The sequence below is a fragment of the Haemaphysalis longicornis genome, unplaced genomic scaffold, assembly GCF_048455015.1.
Source record: "Haemaphysalis longicornis isolate Haplotype H1 unplaced genomic scaffold, Haemaphysalis longicornis Haplotype H1 scaffold_279, whole genome shotgun sequence".
Lineage (NCBI taxonomy): Eukaryota > Metazoa > Arthropoda > Arachnida > Ixodida > Ixodidae > Haemaphysalis > Haemaphysalis longicornis.
The window spans coordinates 196,650-216,964 of record NW_027526328.1 but is presented as its reverse complement, the minus strand read 5'-3'; the positions used below and the strand labels follow the sequence as shown (position 1 = coordinate 216,964).

Here is a 20,315-nt window from a genome sequence, read left to right as displayed (position 1 = left end):
GGGAAGAGGAAGGGGGAGTAGGGGAGGGGAATGCAGCGTCTTTTACAGGGACGTGGCAGCTTGCAGGGACCAGAGTTGACCCCAGCTACACTGCCCGTGCTAGGCCACTTTTGATCTTTGGATGGAGGAAAAATCACGAAACATCGACTTTGGCGCATGATTGGGCACAATCACTACAACCTATCAGATACTTGAGTAAACATTCGCGCTTTAACTGCTTTCCGCGCTGTAATATGAGCTTCCAACGTGCTGCCTACGCGTTGACTTCCCCAGCTGCATCTTCTTCTTCGCTTTTCAGAGTGAACAGGCGAACGCGAAGTCCCTGGTTGACCAAATGAAATTAAAGTTCGAAGACAAGGTCAACACTTTGTCTCGAAAGGTGAGTGATTTCCATTGGTGCTGTTTCTGAAGTAGTAAGAAGGGCGTTGATTTGCTTCTAGTAACCCGCCGTGGTGGCTAAGTGGCTAAGGAGTTATGCTGCTGAGCCCAAGGACGCGGGTTCGATTCCCGGCCGCGGCGGCCGCTTTTCTGATGGAGGCGATAAGCAGAAACGCCCGTGTGTTCGAGATTTCGGCGCACATTAAAGATCACCAGGCGGTCAAAATTATTCCGGAGCCCTCCACTACGGCGCGCCTCATCGCCTGCGTTGCGTCGGCGCATTAAACCCTATAATCAATCTATCCATTTACTTATGCTAAACAGGTCATGCTAGAAGTGCGATAGGAGGCAGCCACGGTTAAAGGGACCATTAAGACAAAATACAAGTTGGGTTCATAGAAGAGACTGTTTATTCTTGATAACAACAATACCAATTTTATCGCCAATTTCAGACACACAATTGAGATATTAAAGAAACCTTATTCAACAGTGGCGACGCCCTAGCCACTTTCTGGCAACTTTTCTATGACGTCACAGAATCTTGTTTGGGCGATTGGCTACCGCCGACCTTAACTATCGCTAAGACACGTAACTGGACAAGAACATTTACGCCTACAAAAACAGTTCCGCGCGGCGGATTTGTTTTTGTAGGCGTAAATGTTCTTGTTCGGATTTTACGACGGCCGCATTGTACGGCGCTTCTTCGCGGTTCCGAGAAAGTCGTATAATCGGGGTTCTCCTGAAATGAATTACTTGTAACAGAATGCATTTCACTTATTGTGTAACGCTTTAATTAATTTCTCTAAGGAGTAACGATCCTTAGCATTAAATTACTTTTTTCCTGGAATCGATCTCAAAATTACCAATTACAATATTCCTCGACTTTTTTTTTTTGCAAGAGGACTCCTGCAAGAGTCATTGCAAGAGTCACTGCTATGGGCAAAACCGGGCAATGCTTTTTTTTTAAACCACTGACCACTGAATGTCGAAGATTAGTAGGCCCCTAAAGTAACCATTGACAAACATTTTTGGTACGTCCGTGGACATACCGGGTTTTCCGACTCGTTTTACCGCCGGTCTCGCTATTTAAGGTAAGCTATATATTTATATATGTGCAACCCTAATAAAAATACATGGAAAGTGAGGTAATCGATTACTGTAATCGATAACTGTATGGTAATTTTTGATTACTTGTTAAGCTGTGACTGCAATTGCAAATAGTTATTTTTTTGCAGTGAATAGCCATTGTAATCGATTGCTTTTTTTTAGTAACGCGTACAAGTCTGTTTAGGCAAAATAAGCAAAGCGAACTGGAAGAAGCATTTCATTCAGCCTTGTTCGTATAGTGAGTGCCAAAGCGAGGTGTGCAAGGCGGATGTCGAAGGGCGGCAGTAGGCTCCACGCCATGCTACTTTTGGTATACAAGATTATGTTTTTTCATTCACGCGAATTACTGGAACTTCCGTCGCCTTCGACATGCAAAACGGGTAATTTCAGGCAGAGACAAAGTCCTCGTTAATTATGTTGGTGTCGTTCACTCGGAGTTTAGGTTCGGTGTTCAAGGTAATTAATGCGCACGCCTGACGCAACTTTGGGTGCTCGGCATCCTAGGATATTTGCAGGCCCTAGAAAGGGGAAGGGGTAAAGCTTGCGCAAGCTGGAGACAGTCGACTACACGCGCCATTGAAGCCAAGTTGTCACCAATGAACACTTAGCCTTAAAGGGGCTATACTTAAAGGGGCAGTAGCCTTAAAGGAGCCATGAAGAGAAAATACAACTTCATTTAATTTGAAAGAACGAGGATTCAGTATCTCACTCAGCTCCATTACAGCCACAAAAGACGTTTTTTTTAACGAAAAAAAGCAAGAAGTATTTAAAAACTTTCAAATTTTGCGCCACAGTGACGTGTTATGAGCAAGAATGACGTCATAGGGGTCAACAATAAAACACAATTTTCAGTGCGTTAACTGTACGTTAGCATTCAAGTGATGCGGACAAATGGAACTAGAGGCCCCATTACAGACGTCCAGTCATGTGTCGTCGCGACAGGTCTCTTAGGCGGCCGCCAATCGCATAAACAAGGTTCCGTGACGTCATAGAAAAGTTGCGGGAAATTGGCTAGGGGGTCGCGACTGCTTCAAACGTTTTCTTTAATATCTCCGTTGTTTGTTCGAAGATTGCGATGATATTGGTATCATTGTTATCGGGACTAAGCAGTCTTTGTAATAAACCCAACTTGTATTTTGTCTTCATGGCTCCTTTAAAGAGACTCTGCAACACTTAACACTTTCACACTTTCCTTCACGTATGGATGCACCACGAAAGCTATAGTTACCGCCCGCCAGCACTAAGCAGCGCTGCATGATTTTGTCGTCGCAGCACCTCTGCCTTCCGTTTCTGATTCGCTTTTGTGGCTTTTCTTAAGTGACTGTTAAATGCGTTTATTGCGGAAACGGAAGCATAACCGGCGAATATCCGCTACACTGCTGTAATGACGCAATTCGAGCGCTCTAAGAACGCCAAGACCGGTAAATAGTGAAAAATATTTTGAGCAAGTTTTTAACCATTTAATTGGCATGGAGCAAAAATTTATAGCTTTGGTATTCTGTGACCCCCCATCCTAAGTATTGGTTGTGTTTGTTGACTACATTCTGAAACCATTCGGTATTTAGAAAAAAATTTAAAATAGTGTTGCAGGGTCCCTTTAATGCTTTACTTCGTGAATGTTTTAGCAAGCTGCTGGTGTCAGCGTAATTCCCTCAAAAGTTCCAAAATCGGCGTGAAATCGATGAAATCTCATTTTGACATAGTCGAGAAGACTGCCCAATAACAAATTTCGCACGTATTGCATGTACACTGATTAAAGCCCACAGGTCCCAGTTGGGTAGTTCAGCGAACGCAATTTGAATTCCTCTTGTTCTGAGGCTGAAGCTCTCGAAGTTTTGGTGCTGTTTGTGGACGTCAGCAAAACTGGGTTTACAGAATAATACGTAACATATGTTACGTCTTTCTGTGTACATCGGTCTTAAGGCTTTCCGAGTCATTACGCACTCGCTGTAGTCCTTTCAAATTGCCTGTAGTAGTTGTGTTCATGTGGTATGCTGTGGTTGGCTTCCAATTGAGTGGCCAATTTTGCTGCATTAAGTTATTTTCCTCTAGTTAAATAATACTTTCTCAGCTTACATGTCAAAATTTCACTCATTTAGCATTATTGCTACAACGCTGCCAACAGCTATTGACTATTGAATTCCACCAGCGATTTCTTGGTTGTCCATACCCTACGCCATGCTGTATTTGAATAAACCAACGGCGTGGGGGTACCAGAATGGGGATGCGACACATACCGTTTGCTCTATTGGTGTGTACCTGTTCTAGTTTACTGAGGTATAGGCTGTCATTTAACTTTCTCCTCCGACCAGACGTGCATGGTCATCTCGCACTCTGCTAATTAAACATTTGCATTAGGCTAAATTGTGGTTCCTTAAAGGGGCCATAAAGACAAAAAAAAAATACGTGGCCATTTCCACTAACGTGAAACCTTGGGACGAGCGAAGCATGCAGTGTATAGGTGTATTCTCGATGCCTTGGCGTTTTTTTTTTTTTTTCCCACGGAGATTAAACCGTTGGGGGTAGAGGTATATAGCTTTGCTGTAAAAGTCTCGTCTGTTTGAAGCACGAAGCGCTCTATCGCGAGGCTTTGGAATACGAGTGTCCCGGTGTGCTCTTTTAGTACGCGTTACGTTCTAGCGCTAGGCGTTGAAAAGGAAAACGAGTGTCCCGGTGTTTTTTGTACCGTGACTACATGAGACGAACGACGACGACGACAGGAAATGCCGATAGCTCGAGCCCTTATTATAACTTTGCTCAGTTTCGGATGACTAGCCTTTGGTAATTCACTGAGAGCCCCATTAAAGCCGCTAAATACGTTTTTTTTTTATCGAAAAATTTCGAAATATTCAAAAACTTCCCAATTTCGCGCTGCGGTGACGTATTACGGGCAGGAGGGATTTAATGATGACCCACCACTAAAAACGCAGTTATGAGTGTGTTTAACTGCACGTTAGCATTGAGGTGATACCTTCAAACAGAACGAGGCCCCACTTACGATCTGGCTGTCATGTTTGCCGTGGCTTCACCAGCGGCCGCCAATCGCCCAAGATTCTGTGACGTCATAGAAAAGTCGCTGAAAAGTGGTTGGGGAGGTGCCACCGGTGCATGATTTTTTTAATATATCCGTCATTTATTATATATCAAAATTTATTCGGTAAAACTGGTGTCGTTGCTATCGCGATAAAGCAGACTTTTTTTTGGGGGGGGGGCTCATGCTGCCGGCGTCTCATGTCGTCGTCGTAACGCCGTCTCATATAGTCACCGTGCTAAAACACCGGGACACTCGTTTACGGCTCGCGCTTGAGCACTTAGTAACGCGTACTCAAAAAACAGCGGGACACTCGTTTACACCTTGTGCTAGAGCGTTTCGAGCTTCAAAGGTACGAGACTTTTACAGCAAAGTTGTATACTTCTACCTCCCAACGGTGTCATCGCCGTGGGCAAAAACGCCAAGGCGCCAAGAATGCACATATACACTGCATGCTTCTCCCCTTTCCAAGTTTCACGTTAGTGGAGATGGCCCGGGATTTTTTTTTTTAAACCAGGCTTGTATTTTGTCTTCATGGCCCCTTTAAAAAAAGAAAACATAAATACCCTCCAGAGCGTAGCTTCTAGCCGTTAGTACCAGAGTTTAATCCGACTGAGCTTCCATTCCCGAGTCGACTGCCTCTTCTGTCACCGAGTGCCGGCCATCTTTTCCATTAGGGCTGCTTGTCCATCTAAAGGGCGCTATTACCTGGACCTAGTTTTCTGTTTCCTAGGGCAGTGGCGTAGCCATTTCACAGCAAAAATCCTTTTTCTGCGTTCCCAACAGGTGGATGCTACCGAGTTGGCAATCCTGGAAAAGCTGGGGCAGCTGAAGTCTTTTCTGCGCGACAGTAAGCTCCAATCAAGAAACTTCTGTTATCTCTTTAAACACGGTGTCCTGGGAGAATTTCGGGAAATTCCTGGCGACTTTAAAAAAGAAGACGTCTAACAGAGCTTAACTGTAATATTCGTATAGCCACATCAGTGGCGTCTGGCAAACACGATATCAATTTGGCCTTGCAAGCCGTAACCATGAACGGAAAAGGTATAAAAGTAGAAGTGGAAAGCTGGGAACGCTACACCAACTTCTTGGTGATTTTGTCCCGTGCAAGGTTTTGTTATACAGCTTGCAAACGTGCGTGAAGCTTAAATAATGTACCAAGATAAGCATTTCATCATAAACCGAACAGCTATTCCGCTAAAAGAAACATGCCAATTTAGGGCTAGCCGCCACTAGTGCTCGTTCTATCACCCGTCCGTGTCGTAATGCTTTCCAACAACCGGCTTCCTCAACGCGAGCCGACACCCACGAGCAATACTGAACCCGCAGCAGTTTAATAACTACACACGTACTATTAACTACCTTTACCACTGCGTCTTATTCAAACAATATGAATGCGGCCATTGTACGGAGGTAACAAATTTGCCGTATTCAGGCCTTCGCCGCAAACCGCTGCAAATGAATGTTTTTTGTGTGTGTGTTCTGCAGATATTAATACAAACCTCACTGACGCCGCTGAAGCCATGAAGACATTGAGAGACCAATACGAGGTGGACTTCAATGAGGTGATTCCCGACTTTGCTTTTTATAGCCTATAGTCTTCGAGTAACTTTTATTCCCGTGCTTGGCCAGGGTTTCCCTGGGGGTACAGATATAACGCATAAGTTATTTGGGGAGACATGCCAGGGCCCTGGCAAAGTTACTGAAAAAATTACGGGACTCCTCTACAAGCTTTCATTGTGTTTCAAATGCAATTAGCATTCCAGGTAATTTTGGCCCATTTTTGAAGAAACCTTGTAGTGGGGAAAATGTGCATTTCTTGAAAAGTGCATATAAGGTGCTGCCCGTCAGCATTAATTACACTCCAAATTAGTGGCTGTAGCTTAAAGCATGGCAACGTAATTTTACTAGCCGTAACGGGTACATCGCGTGCTAGAGGGCCAGACGTGCTCTGCACATGGCTGCGAAAGGATGAGGGCAGCGACGGTAGTAGAAGCAGGAAAGAAAACTTGAGTCATTCCGCCCTGTGAACGTTAACGACCAGCGAAGCGTTTAGCACACGGCATACGCTGACGAAGAATTTGGGTGAAAGATAACAGGTAACTTTATTTATCTTGAGCGTTCACATTGTCTTTGCTATGAAAGACACATACATATACGCACGCACTTTTATTTCAATTGTACTGATCTTCAAAATGGTTCTATTGATAATTATTGTACTCAAAATGCGTGTCCAAATGATGACAACTCAAAGCTTCAGGTTTAAATCATGCTTTGATCTTACAAACTCAGCCACTTATTAACTAATCCACTTAACATGCATATCCAGAAGTTACAAAGATGGTCATACAAAGACAGAGCACACGCACCGGGAAGTTCGTTTTTCGACGTCTCGCACTTAAAAAACACGTGGAGCCTCGGGGACATTGAAAACACATGGAACCCTAGCCATAAGAGCTATGCTCGAAAGTGTGAAGCTTCAGCGGCTTCAACATTGAACAACACAAGAAGCTTTTACGAGTCAATAGGCCAAGTTCAGACTGTTGTCGCAACTGTCGCAATATTTTTAAATAATGACGTCATCCGACGTCTCAGCCAACCGAACTGCGTGAAACGCCTTCTTTTACGTCCAAAGGGCACGATATGGCTGTTACGTCGGTAGTCTGAACATAGCCTTATATACAGTCAGCGTCCCCAAACTAGCTCCCGCCAGCAGTTCAGTGTGGTTAAAACTGAAAACGCGACTGCGCCCTCTTCAGAAGGCGCTAACAGCGGCTCCGGGTTTAGTGGTGACAAACTGAGCGAGCCAACTACGTTGTACCAAGGTCCACCCGGCTATAGTCGGTGACAACTTTAGAACGGCACCAGAAGTTGCCGCTGTGCCTTATCACCGTAGCCCGATGTTTCTCCGCGCGGCGCAAGTAGGGCGTTACTGGGAATATTTTGAACATGGCGTGAGCCGTTCCCGTGATTTTTGGAATTAATATGCTTATAAACGACTCCAGTGACGATAAACAAACTGCGCGAGACAAGGCAGACGATATCACGCATTCATAGCAAACCCCTTTCAAAACGCGCGCGCACGGACATCACGGGTCCGGCGCTTTGGCGGAGTGATATACTACATGAGGTGGTGCCGTTCTTGAGTTGCAACCGAGTATAGAATCAAAACTGGAGGTTGGAACCGAACGTCAGGACGGAGTGAAGCGCAAAGGGCACCCGCCGCGGTGGCTCAGCGGCTAGGGCGTTGTGCTGCTGAGCACGAGGACGCGTTGGGTTCTATTCCCGGCTGCGGCGGCCGCTGTGCTGATGGAGGCAAAAAGCAAAAACGCCCGTGTGTTCGAGATTTCGGCGCACGTTAAAGATCCTCAGGTGGCTAAAATTAATCCGGAGCCCTCCACTACGGCGCGCCTAATCGTCTGCGTTGCGTCGGCGCGTTAAACCCTACAATCAATCATCAAGCGCAAGGGGCCACACGATCATATCAGCTTTTCCCTGCTTTTTTTAACATCGACTCTGTGTCGCCCTTCCAGAAGGGCATAACAAAGACGATATTTTACCACGAACGTGATGAATCTTCTTCGTGCTGCTCTCCAGTTATTTTTTGCACACTTAAAAAAAACAGCTCACATTTGTCCTCCCTCCCTCCGCTACTCGTGCCGACAAAAACTGCAATAGTGGCTGGAGCACAGACTGGTTTTCCTCTAAAGGGCAATCACATCACCCAGAAAGCGAGTTATTCTGCCTTTGGTTACTTCTCCCAGCCAGATCAATTCGTACTTGCATTTCGAACTTGTCCTTGCATGCCACGAACTGCGAGCGAATTCTGTGCGGTAATTCTTCTGTTTGCTTATCTAAATGCTTTCGTAGGTTGTGGGTAATGCATTTCACTAATACCTTATCCTTTCGTACCTTACTTGTTGTTATATGAGCACGGCAGTGTGACTATATGAGCCGTTCGAGCCCACGACGGTCAGATGAACGCAGTAATGCAGTTACGTGGGCAAGGCATTAAAATAAGGTCGCATGCAGCATGTGATGTTCGCTTCGCATCAAAAATGATACACTCTCAATGAGGCCGCTGTGCACTGAGCTGCTTCAGTGCAAAAAGCAGTATTTGAATGACGCCGGCTTCTTTTCAGAGTCTACGCGAGGCACAGACTGCATCTATGCTGCACCACGAAGGAAGCATCGTGAACGCCCAGTCTCTAAAGGTCTACAAGTACGTGCACTTCCTTACCCTATGACCTGTTTGACCTTGGATGGTGATATAGTGTCTGTGCAGCATTGCAAAATCCCGCAAGGAATGTTTCCCACGTGGCTGCGGAGGAGCTGCACGGACGTCTTTGCACTAGCAAATCCTCCGGGAACAACTACGGTTGCCTCGCGTCAGGGCGATCTTGACTGGCAAATGTTTTTTTTTATGATCCCAGCTTATAAGAGGTTTTCCACCAGTCAATGTTCTTTAGCATTGTTTCTGTCAAGGTAGGGCAAATTATAATGTCGTTTTTACCGAGAATCCGTGATAGAATTCGCCCTAACGTTGCGTCCAGGAATGGCAAAGATCTTGGGAAACAGCGAGAACTAATTGGGACACAAATAAGAAAGAAGTGAACAGGACAAGCGCTGACTTTCAACTAGAGTTATTGGAAAAGACCCCCCCCCCCCCTTCCCAAGATGCAAGTACACCAAATAACCCAACTCGCCACCCGGCTACAATGGTAAAGATCTTAAAACGCCGTTTGTGATGCGAATCACGGCCAACCGCACATTGACAAAATTGTGGTGTACCGCGAGCAAGAAAAACATCACCACTTTTTGGCACAGGTGTTAATACTTTCCTTCTCGTGTTGCTATTAAAAAGGTTCGAAACGAGCGTGGCTTGCTCGACCCAATCAAAGCGATTATGTTTACAGAAGAGTTGTTGCAGCATGAGACCGCTATGGAGACGTGTTTTCGATAACGTGCTCACATGAAGTAAGCCTAAAGGTTACGTACAACTGTGCTGTATCCGAAATACTGGGCAGGTCGTGCCTCACTGGAACTTTACTTCGACGGGAAACCTTTCTCATCACTGAGAATTTAGTGTTTTAAGGAACGGTTTTAAATTACCCGCTCACTTCGCCGCAAGTCTGGCATCGCTGGCAAACGCTAGTAAAACCTAGACCGGCGTTCCAGTGTGCAACACTCCTTTGCAGCTTAACAGGGCCTTTTCTAGCTTCAGGCGATCAAATTGACTGATTTGGAGGACGGAACCTCACCTTAACTCACAATGTTTGATGAGAAAAGAGAAGAATGCAGCTTGTTCGCCATTATTGCGCTTTTACAAGCTGCCGATCGAATGCGAACGTCATGCAAGCTATGGAGCAGCCATTCCGTAGCATTCGCCTTCTATTCATGCTGATTTCCCCGGCTTTGTTGCGCTGTAGCCATTTGTTAATCGTCTTGTCAACAAATTATCCTTTTTTTAATTTAAAAACAGCGAGTTTCAGCTGCTAGCCCACAAACTTAATATTTATTTATTTATTTATTTATTTATTTATTTATTTATTTATTTATTTATTTATTTATTTATTTATTTATTTATTTAATGCTTCCGTCGGCTTTATGCTTGCATTGTGGCTTTATCCCTCTGCATCATGTCAACTCTTTCCAGGCCTCATAGTTGATACTTACAGCTCGTGCTCCCGATGACAATGCCGGAGCAAAGCCAACTGGATTCTTTTTTTTTCTGCTATATGTTTCTTTATGAGTATTAGTTCACCACAATAAGTTGTCGTGTACAGGCCGTATTTTTCTTCTGCTTTATAAATTCCAATAACACACTGCACTGTTGGTGACGAACTTTTTATACCATAGTGTTGTCCATCCCTAAAATGCTACACAGAAAACCACCAATGAAGGAAAAGTCATTACATTGCTTTTCCCTGGCACTAAAGCTTCTCTAGGAGACTGAACATAGCCATTTTTGAATAAATGTCTTGTTTGTAAACAATAACTTCAGTAAGCTTTGAGTTGTTTAATAATTACTTAGCCAGCTAACTGTCTGCAAATTCCCGTGGTTTCTGCACATTAGCATCAGAACTTTCTGCCCAGAAAGTTACGGCCGATGCCTTTGAACGATTTGGAACTGGGCAGAACCACCTCTTAAAAGGGTCATGCGACATGTTTGGTTCATCCGAAAGATTGTCTCGTTAGAATCATACTCACACCACTTTTAACGTAAGCTTTCATCAAATAAGCTACATAATTAGCAAAAAAAAAGGGAATGGCCATGCGACTCACTAGCTCATTTCCCGCACTAGAACACAAAACATCATATTGTCACGAAGCCAAGGACGACGCAGTTGTCTTGCAGGAGAAACAAGTTTATCGGAGCGAACTTGTGCTCCCCTAACAACTCAAAAGAATACAGAGGCGGCGAAGCAGCGGTCAACAAAGTGACTTGCGTCAGCGAGCGTCGCAGAATCGAATGCCCCGGCATCTGCTCTGCAGGCTTTCTTTCTTTCGGCACGCGTGGTTCTGGAACCGTCGATTCGCATCGAGAACATTGTAGATGCAAGAAGATTATTCCGGGATGTTCACGTTACAACGGAATGCTCTCCCTATCAGAACAGATAACACATGCGGCACAGAAAGAAAGAATGGAAGACGCGCTTCCCTTGGCACGGGGATAACACAGACCGGCGCAGCCGGGCGGTAAAAGCAAAACACAAATAAACAAACCCAATGCATGGTTCGCGGCATTACCCCCCCCCCCCCTTTAAGAGTGCATCGACCCGATGCTAACATAAGCGACAGTCCGAAAATGAAAAAGTTCGTCATCGTTCGTAGAAAGGTTTTAAGCGAACCACGTGGACGACTTCGGGCCGCGTACGTCGTCGTGATGTGCCGGAGTCACCATCGGGGATCACTTCGTAGGTAAGTTGGCCAACACGTCGCAGAATCTGGTAGGGTCCGAAATACCGTCGCAGAAGCTTCTCACTGAGTCCGCGTCGTCGAATGGGAGTCCAAACCCACACACGATCCCCTGGTTGGTACTCGGCGTCTCGGCGTCGGAGGCTGTAGCGGCCGGCATCCACCAGCTGCTGGTCCCTTATACGAAATCGAGCGAGCTGGCGGGCCTCCTCCGCACGTTGAAGGTATCTTTGGACGTCGGCGTTGAGGTCGTCGTCTTCTACATGCGGAAGCATGGCGTCGAGCATAGTAGTCGGTCGTCTTCCGTAGACAAGCTCCAACGGTGTCATCTGCGTAGTTTCCTGCGTCGCTGTATTGTACGCAAACGTGACATACGGGAGGACTTCGTCCCAAGTCTTATGTTCAACGTCGACGTACATGGACAGCATATCCGCAATTGTCTTGTTCAGACGTTCTGTTAGTCCGTTCGTTTGGGGGTGGTACGCCGTCGTTCTTCGGTGATCCGTGTTGCTGTAGCGTAAGATTCCTTGCATCAGCTCCGCGGTAAAGGCCGTTCCGCGGTCCGTGATTAGGACTTCAGGGGCTCCATGTCGCAGCACAACTTGGTTTATAAACAACTTGGCGACTTCTTGTGCAGTCCCCCGCGGAAGAGCGGCGGTCTCTGCGTAGCGCGTCATGTAGTCTGTCGCTACGACAATCCACTTGTTCTCCGATCGTGACGTCGGGAACGGGTCTAGAAGGTCCATTCCAATCTGTTGAAAGGGCCTCGACGGGACGGTGATCGGTTGTAGAAGTCCGGCGGGTCTTGTCGGCGGCGTTTTTCGTCGCTGGCAGTCCCGGCAACTCCGAACGTAGTGGGTGACGTCGGATGTAAGGCGGGGCCAGAAGTACTTCGCCTTAATTTTTGCAATAGTGCGAGCTGTGCCGAGATGCCCGGAAGACGGGTCGTCGTGGGACGCTTCCAAAATTTCGTCACGAAGGTCTGCGGGGATGAAAAGTAAATAATTCGTTCTTGTTCCGGGGCTGAAATTCTTCTTCACGAGGACGGAGTTTTTGAGGCTGAATGCTGGTAAGTTACGCTTGAACGCTCTAGGCACTGCGACGTTTCGTCCTTCGAGGTAATCGATCATTACTCGCAAGTCGGGGTCGGCACGCTGCTGGGGGGCTAGGTCGCTCTCCGTAACAACCCCGAAGAACGCACTGTCTTCATCGGAGTCTTGTGGTGGTGGGTCGACAGGGGCGCGGGACAGGCAGTCGGCGTCGGAGTGTTTCCTGCCGGATTTGTAGACGATTGTACGTCGAACTCTTGCAGGCACAAACTCCACCGCCCAAGACGGCCAGAGGGGTCCTTCAAATTGGCGAGCCAACACAGCGCATGGTGGTCTGTTACAACCTTGAACGGTCTGCCATACACGTATGGGCGAAATTTTGATATGGCCCATATAATAGCCAGGCACTCTTTTTCGGAGGCAGAGTAGTTTTTCTCTTCCTTCGACAGACCATGGCTGGCATAGGCGATTACGTTTTTGCACCCGCTTTGTTTTTGGACAAGGACGGCACCCAAGCCTATATCACTGGCGTCCGTGTGTATTTCCGTTTCGGCGTTTTCGTCGAAATGAGCGAGCACGGGCGGGCTTTGCAGGTGTTTTTGCAGCTCGCAGAATGCCTTTTCTTGGTCGTCTTCCCAGCTGAAAGCGGTGCTATCTTTCGTCAAGCGCGTGAGCGGCTCTGCAATGCGTGCGAAGTTTGCGAAGAAGCGCCGGTAGTATGCGCACAGTCCAAGAAATCTGCGCACGCCCTTCTTATCTTTTGGCCTTGGGAAGTTCGCTATGGCTGAAGTTTTCGCCGGGTCAGGCAGGACTCCCGCGGTGTTGACGACATGGCCCAAAAACTTCAGTTCCTCGTACGCGAAGAGGCACTTTTCAGGCTTCAGCGTTAACCCCGACGTACGGATGGCCTCGAGTACAGACTGCAACCTTGCGAGGTGTTCGTCGAAAGTCCGGGAGAATACCACAACGTCGTCGAGGTATACGAGGTAGGTGTGCCACTTCAGGCCAGCTAGCACAGTGTCCATGACTCTTTGGAACGTTGCTGGTGCCGTGCATAGCCCAAACGGCATTACCTTGAACTCCTATAGGCCGTCCGGGGTTATGAATGCAGTCTTCTCTCGATCCCTCTCGTCCACTTCAATTTGCCAGTAGCCGGTCTTCAGGTCCATCGATGAGAAGTACCTCGCATGGCAGAGGTGGTCGAGGGCGTCGTCGATTCGTGGCAGGGGGTACACGTCCTTTTTGGTGATCTTGTTGAATCGCCGGTAGTCAACGCAGAACCTCAGTGTACCGTCTTTTTTCTTCACGAGTACGACCGGCGCAGCCCACGGACTTTTCGATGGCTGTATAATGTCGTCGTTGAGCATGTCGTCGACTTGAGTCCGGATGGCTTCGCGCTCGTGGGAAGAGACGCGGTACGGTGACTGTCGGGTAGGTCGGGCTCCATCCTCGGTTATTATCCGGTGCTTCGCCACAGGTGTTTGACGTAACTTTGAGTTCGACGAAAAACACTCGCTGTAGCGACGCAGCAAAGCCAATAACTTGTTCCTTTCTTCTTGCGGTAGCGCCGGATTCACGTCGAAGGGGTGCGGAAGCTTGAAGGTATCGTCGGGTGCGCGTTCAAAGTCGGCGACTGCTATCACGTCACTTGCTTGTTGCGTTTCTTCGACGAACGCAATTGCAGCGCCCTTGTTTAAATGCTGGTACTCCTCGGTGAAATTGGTGACCAAAACGTGGGATTTGCGCTGCTTAAACCGCGCAATGCCTCTTGCGACAGACACACCGCGGTCAAGAAGCAACCTTCGGTCACTCTCCACGATAGCGTCGACGTCGGGAGCAGCACCTTCACTGTAGACGGTGATCATCAAGCTTGCGCGGGGTGGCAGGGTGACGTGATACTCGGCGATCCTTACAGCTGCACGGTGTTCGGGGTTCGATTCCGGCGTCACGGAGTGGTCGGAGGAAAAAGTTATCGACTTCGTCTGCTGATCGATTATTGCGCCGTTGTCCGTCAAAAAGTCCATTCCGAGAATTACGTCGCGGGAGCAGTTGGGCAAAACGACGAACACCGCAGGGTACGTCGTGGCGTCTATGGTGACGCGCGATGTGCACGTTCCACTTGGCGTCACGAGGTGGCCTGCTGCTGTGCGTATGTGTGGACCGTCCCATCTGGTCATAACCTTCTTCAGCTTAGACGCAAATGGTCCGCTCATTACGGAGTAGTGGGCTCCCGTGTCTACGAGGGCGACTACATCAAATCCGTCGATGGACACCTTGACGTCGGATGCCGCCTTCCTCGAGTTCCGGGTGCGTCGGGGCGTCGCATCTCGGCTTGTGCGTGTTGACGGTCGGGCACTGTACGTCGTCGTTGTCATCGTCTTCTCAGCGGACGTCTCTGTCCGGTCGGGTACGCGTCGCGGCGTATAGCTGTCATCGTGTACGGGAGTCTCGTCAGGTCTGGGTCGGGTCGTCGGGATGATGGCATGTTGTGAGTCACTGTCTTCCGCGAGTCGTTGCGTCGTTGGAGGGTTTTCATTTTTCCGCGATCGTGCAACTTTACCTCCAGAAGTTGCTGCTTTTAGTTTCCCCCGCGTGGGCTGGGGGACCTTCCACGGGCGAAGTCAGCATTGCTACGGCGGTTCGGCGATTGGTACGGGTAGGGCGATGGCGAGCGGTTGAAACGGGATGGGCCACGGCTGGTTTCAGATAGATACTCGTCGATCTCACGTGGTCGTTGGCCAGGGAGAGGGCGAGGTGCGTCGACGGAGAAACCACGCAGTCCGAGTCTCTTGTATGGGCAGCGACGGTAGATGTGGTCGGCCTCTCCGCAGTGGTAGCACAGAGGACGATTATCGGGAGTTCGCCATACGTCCGTCTTCCTCGGCGTCTGGTTTCGGGCTACGGGGGGTCGGGCGGGTGACAGTGGGCGGCGGTACGGCGGGGCCTCTTGACGGCGTGTTGGGGCAGGGCGGGGTCGACGAACAGCCGCAGAGTAAGTCATAGCCTCGGGCTCGCGGGGGGCTTCGGACGGCACAGAAGTTCCCAAAGCCTGCTGTACTTCTTCCCGGATCACGTCGGTCAGTGAAGTGACTTGAGGTTGTGGTGTCGTCATCGGGAAAAGTTTCCGCAGCTCCTCCCTTACCACTGCGCGGATAGTGTCGCGTAGTGAGTCGGAGTTAATAGCGCTGGCACCAATCGTCTCCGAAACCAGCGCATTGATTGGGCGGTCGTACTGCCTCGTTCGGATTTCGAGCGTCTTCTCCATCGCGGCGGCCTCAGACACGAATTCGGACGCGGTCTTGGGAGGGTTGCGAACAAGGCACGCGAAGAGCTCTTGCTTCACACCTCGCATCAGAAACCGTAGTTTCTTTTCCTCCGTCATTCCTGGGTCCGCACGGCGGAAAAGTCGCTTCATTTCCTCGACGAAGATTACTACTCCTTCGTTCGGGTGTTGCGTCCGAGTTTCCAGTAAAATCGCAGCTCGTTCTTTTCTCACCACGGTCGTGAAGGTCTTAAGGAACTCGCTTTTGAATTGCGTCCAGTCGGTCAAGGCGCTCTCGTGGTTTTCAAACCAAGTTCGAGCTGCATCCTCCAAGTAAAATAAAACATGCCGGAAGGTTTCTTCCTCGTCCCACCTGTTGAAGATCCGCACGCACTCCAGCTTCTCCAACCATTCCTCTGGGTCTTCAGCGGGGGCTCCCCGGAACGATGGCGGTTCCCGGGGCTGCTGCAGCATGATTGGCGACGTCGTTTCTTGTACCATGGTGTTGGTTGCAGCGTTCCTTCTCTTGGGCCCTTCTGGCATCAAACCGAACTCGGGTGGTAAATCTTGGAGGCGGTGGCTGGCTCTTGTTGGACTGGTTTGGCGGCTTCCCGAGGTTGTAGTGGGCATGAAGGGTGCGTACCCAGCACCTCCACCAGATGTCACGAAGCCAAGGACGACGCAGTTGTCTTGCAGGAGAAACAAGTTTATTGGAGCGAACTTGTTCTCCCCTAACAACTCAAAAGAATACAGAGGCGGCGAAGCAGCGGTCAACAAAGTGACTTGCGTCAGCGAGCGTCGCAGAATCGAATGCCCCGGCATCTGCTTTGCAGGCTTTTTATCTTTCGGCGCGCGTGGTTCTCGAACCGTCGATTCGCATCGAGAACATTGTAGATGCAAGAAGATTATTCCGGGATGTTCACGTTACATCGGAATGCTCTCCCTATCAGAACAGATAACACATGCGGCACAGAAAGAAAGAATGGAACACGCGCTTTTCTTGGCACGGGGATAACACAGACCGGCGCAGCCGGGCGGTAAAAGCAAAACACAAATAAACAAACCCAATGCATGGTTCACGGCAATATGCACAGGCGTGCGACTGGCTGCTGCCGGCAAAAGCACACGCAAGTTAGGTAGGGCCTAAAAGCTTTCAGAACAAGCAAGTTTTGCTGAAGTGTGATGCATGTTCATTTTATAGAAGTAAGAATGGTGGGCTAAAATAATGGAGGTCACGAAAGTACACGTAAACATAGATGCACCAGTGCGTACTGGTGTTGGTACTGCGCGCACTATGCTTGTCATAGCTGCACAGCAGTGCGGCGCTTTGGTGTTGCTCACACGACACTGGCCGATTGGCGTAAGCAACATTGTCTTACGTGACCCTGTTTTTCAAACATACCCTATGTTTCACGCAACGGTTACTACCTACCGTAACAAAAACAAGCCAGGCGCAAGTACGTTCAAAACAAAGTGGAGGCGAATAGCGGTGAGGAGCGGTATGGTGGCGCCATCTAGGACTGAGTCCGTGGCAGACTAAACGCACTTGAAGTTCGCTTGAAGACCCGTCCATGCGACGTCAACGCAGAAGTCACGGCACAGAAGATTTGGAGGGAGGTTCAAAATTTCGACCTAAATTGATTAATCTCTTAGTGAATAAAGCATCCCTTGCTACCGGGAAAGTGCTATAAGACATCAAATATTTCGAATAAAACAAACTTGTATTTTGTATGCATGGCTTGTTTAAGCGTGATATTAATCAAAAAGCAAGGTTTCATGCTCAGCAGAACGATAAATCGATTGGCCATGAAAATAATTGGCCCATCGATTGGCCATGAAAATAATGTGATGCCACGGAACGTTGGGCATCTTTGAATTACTCCTACATGCCGTCAAATTGGGTAATACTAGTTAGTACCTCACTCACCTGTCTCCGCACCTCATGATCTTTCCCTCAAGCGCTGTGGTTAAGAGTTGTTAAGCGTCCACAACAAAGGGAAGAAAGAAGAGAAACCAGTTATGCTTACTCTAACGCTTAGCTATCATACCCAACAAACCGATCAAACATACAAGGGGGCATACAAAACACTATACCGGACGATTGCTAGAGAGCTGGAGGTAAACTTCTGTTTGCTCGGTTTAACGAGCACTTTCGCCTACTTCAAACCCCGATGTCGGCAGTCTGCACTGTGTGCAAAGAGTGTACAAGAATTTCGTGATGACCCGCATGTGCGTGTCTAAATCGTTGCGAGACACCCAGAGTGCATGGTTGTGCACGCAGCAGAATCGGCGCGAAGACACTAGAGATTTGTGAACCCTATAGATCTAAAGTATGTAGAGCCTCCTCTGGATCGATTCAGTTCCTGTGTCAGTGATGGTCGAAGTAAGTTCGTATAGTGGTCATCACCTATGCAGCCAGTTCTCATGACTGGTCACCCGCAGGGCGGCGTTCCTCTTGGTGTCCGTGGTGTCCGTGGCCTCCATCGTAGCGGGCCTTATGTTCGGCTTCTGCCTGGGCGTCACCAATTACCGATCGTACATCAGCCCAACGCAACGGAACACCGCCTGCAACATGGGCGGCATTTTACTCCTCTCGTGAGTACACAACGCGGGATTGTTGTCCCCGGGACATCCCCGTGGGTTCAACGTCGCAATTTGCTCTTCGTTGTCCAAGCCGTTGTATTCACGTTTAATGCTGAACTTATCCCGGAGGATCAATTTTATCCTACAGTATATTTAACATGCATTCAAAAGCGAACTACTTGAGGTTCACCGCAAATATTCAACGTTCACTGGGAACGCGTCATTCAAAGACTGACAAGTGCGGAATGAAAATACCTTTATACAGGTTGCAAATTTAGCTGTGGTCACTACTTCAGTGCCGTAAGTTGTTAACTTTGCTTCAGAATGACTACGTTTGGTTTAGTAAAAACTTCTATTAAAAGGGCTTTTCTACTACAAATAGATAATGTCCGGCTGGAGCAGCGTGCGAAAGAATATTTCACCTGACCGCTTCTTACTGCAAGGGACCCTGTAACCAACATAGCACCACGGCCCATGCCTACAGATAGTACATCTTTCAAAGTTTATAACTCCTTTCCATCACCTACGATCAGCTTTTAATTTCAAAACAAGGTACTACTCTCCGACTAAATCAATTGCACGACTGCACTTATATTTATGTCATCTGCAGCTTGTATACCATCCTAGAATTTTCTCTTGTAATTCTGGCCTTACCGTTGCCTTCGTCAGAGGGCTAAGAGCCATGAGCTTTGTCACGGGTTCATGGGAGGTTGTGGCCACTGATCTCCACCAGAGTTGCTGGATGGCGCTTCGAGCTCTCCGGCGCACGGCCGCCGGAAGTTGGAGCGCTCGTCCCGGAAGTCGGGCCGTTCCAGCATAGCGCATGCTACGCGTGGGCTGGTTTCGCACGCATTCGGCCAAAAATGCCTGCTTGTTGCGCCGTCAACTGCACAAGCAGACCAGAGAAGTCGTCTGGGAAGACGTTCTACTTGGAAGTATTACAATATTCTGAACGACGTGCGTGATACGCAGCGAAACGCAAATGTCATATCAGTGTCGTTTTTAAGCTGGGGCTCTTGTTACAGATTCCCTCGCTCTAAGCCGGATTTATACCGGCGTTGGGTGGCATACTTATACCCTAGTTACACGGCGAAAGTAACCGCAGTTAAGTTTAACCGTGGTTATCGCCAACTGCGGTTTTGGATGTTGCACGCGAAATTGCAAGTTTGGTAACCGCAGTCACTTAATTATGAGCGCAACAAAAATAAATTACCACACTTTTAACTATATAAAAAAAGAGAAGCAGTGTAGACAAAAAGAAATATCGTTAAAGCATTCGCTTCTGACACAAACGCAACGCACTCGTGCGCGGCGAGAAGAGGGGCTTCCCCAACAGCTCGCAACCGGCTTGGTTTGCTTAGGTCTGTTCGGTGTTACGAACTTTCATCATAGCATCGCGGTTAGGAACTTTCATCATAGCATCGCGGTAGCTATTTGACCACCGCTATCTCTACAACTGCGAATTACAATCCATAGCACAATTTTTCACCGCACTAACATCCATTTTCTCCAATGCGGAAGTTCTTTTGCGCGATCAGATTGATTTCGAAGAGTGGCGTGCGATAAGCTGTTGCTGCCGTGGTCTGTGACGGTTCGGGCCGCAAGCAGTGCCGTGCGAGCAGGCGCGCCGGCGTGTTTACAGGCACGGCCGACGCGCGCGCCGATCGTTTCCGTGTGCTGAAAACGCTTCAAGATTACCTGCTATATCCATTTTTGGCGGACGACGCGCGGAATTTACAAATTTAGCACGGCGTTTGTCGTAGTTGATCGGGCGGATCGGGAAACGAGCCGCTGCTGACGGGCTGTCGCGCTGATTGCGAGAGCGATGCAAAGAACGTAAGCGCGTCTTGGGGACAGCTTTTGGGCGCCCGCTATTTGAGAACCTTTGTCTCTTCCGAACGCCAGGTGATTTTTTTTTCGCCTCCGCTGATGCGCCGCCACTTGCGTCCGAACTGAATTGTGCGATTTTGAGCACTGCGGCTGCAGA

At 48.5% G+C, this 20,315-nt stretch overlaps 1 protein-coding gene across 1 annotated transcript in view; it reads left to right on the top strand.

The window, feature by feature from the left end:
• The first annotated feature begins 304 nt into the window (after nt 1-304).
• LOC144172948 (prominin-1-A-like) overlaps nt 305-20,315 on the top strand; it is an 87,618-nt gene continuing 67,607 nt past the window's right edge. Inside the window, exons 1-5 of the mRNA XM_077701543.1 lie at nt 305-379; nt 5,303-5,366; nt 6,005-6,081; nt 8,659-8,738; nt 18,188-18,340. Coding sequence (XP_077557669.1) covers nt 335-379; nt 5,303-5,366; nt 6,005-6,081; nt 8,659-8,738; nt 18,188-18,340 — 419 coding nt within the window. The 5' untranslated portion in view covers nt 305-334. The remainder of the gene's footprint in view (nt 380-5,302; nt 5,367-6,004; nt 6,082-8,658; nt 8,739-18,187; nt 18,341-20,315) is intronic.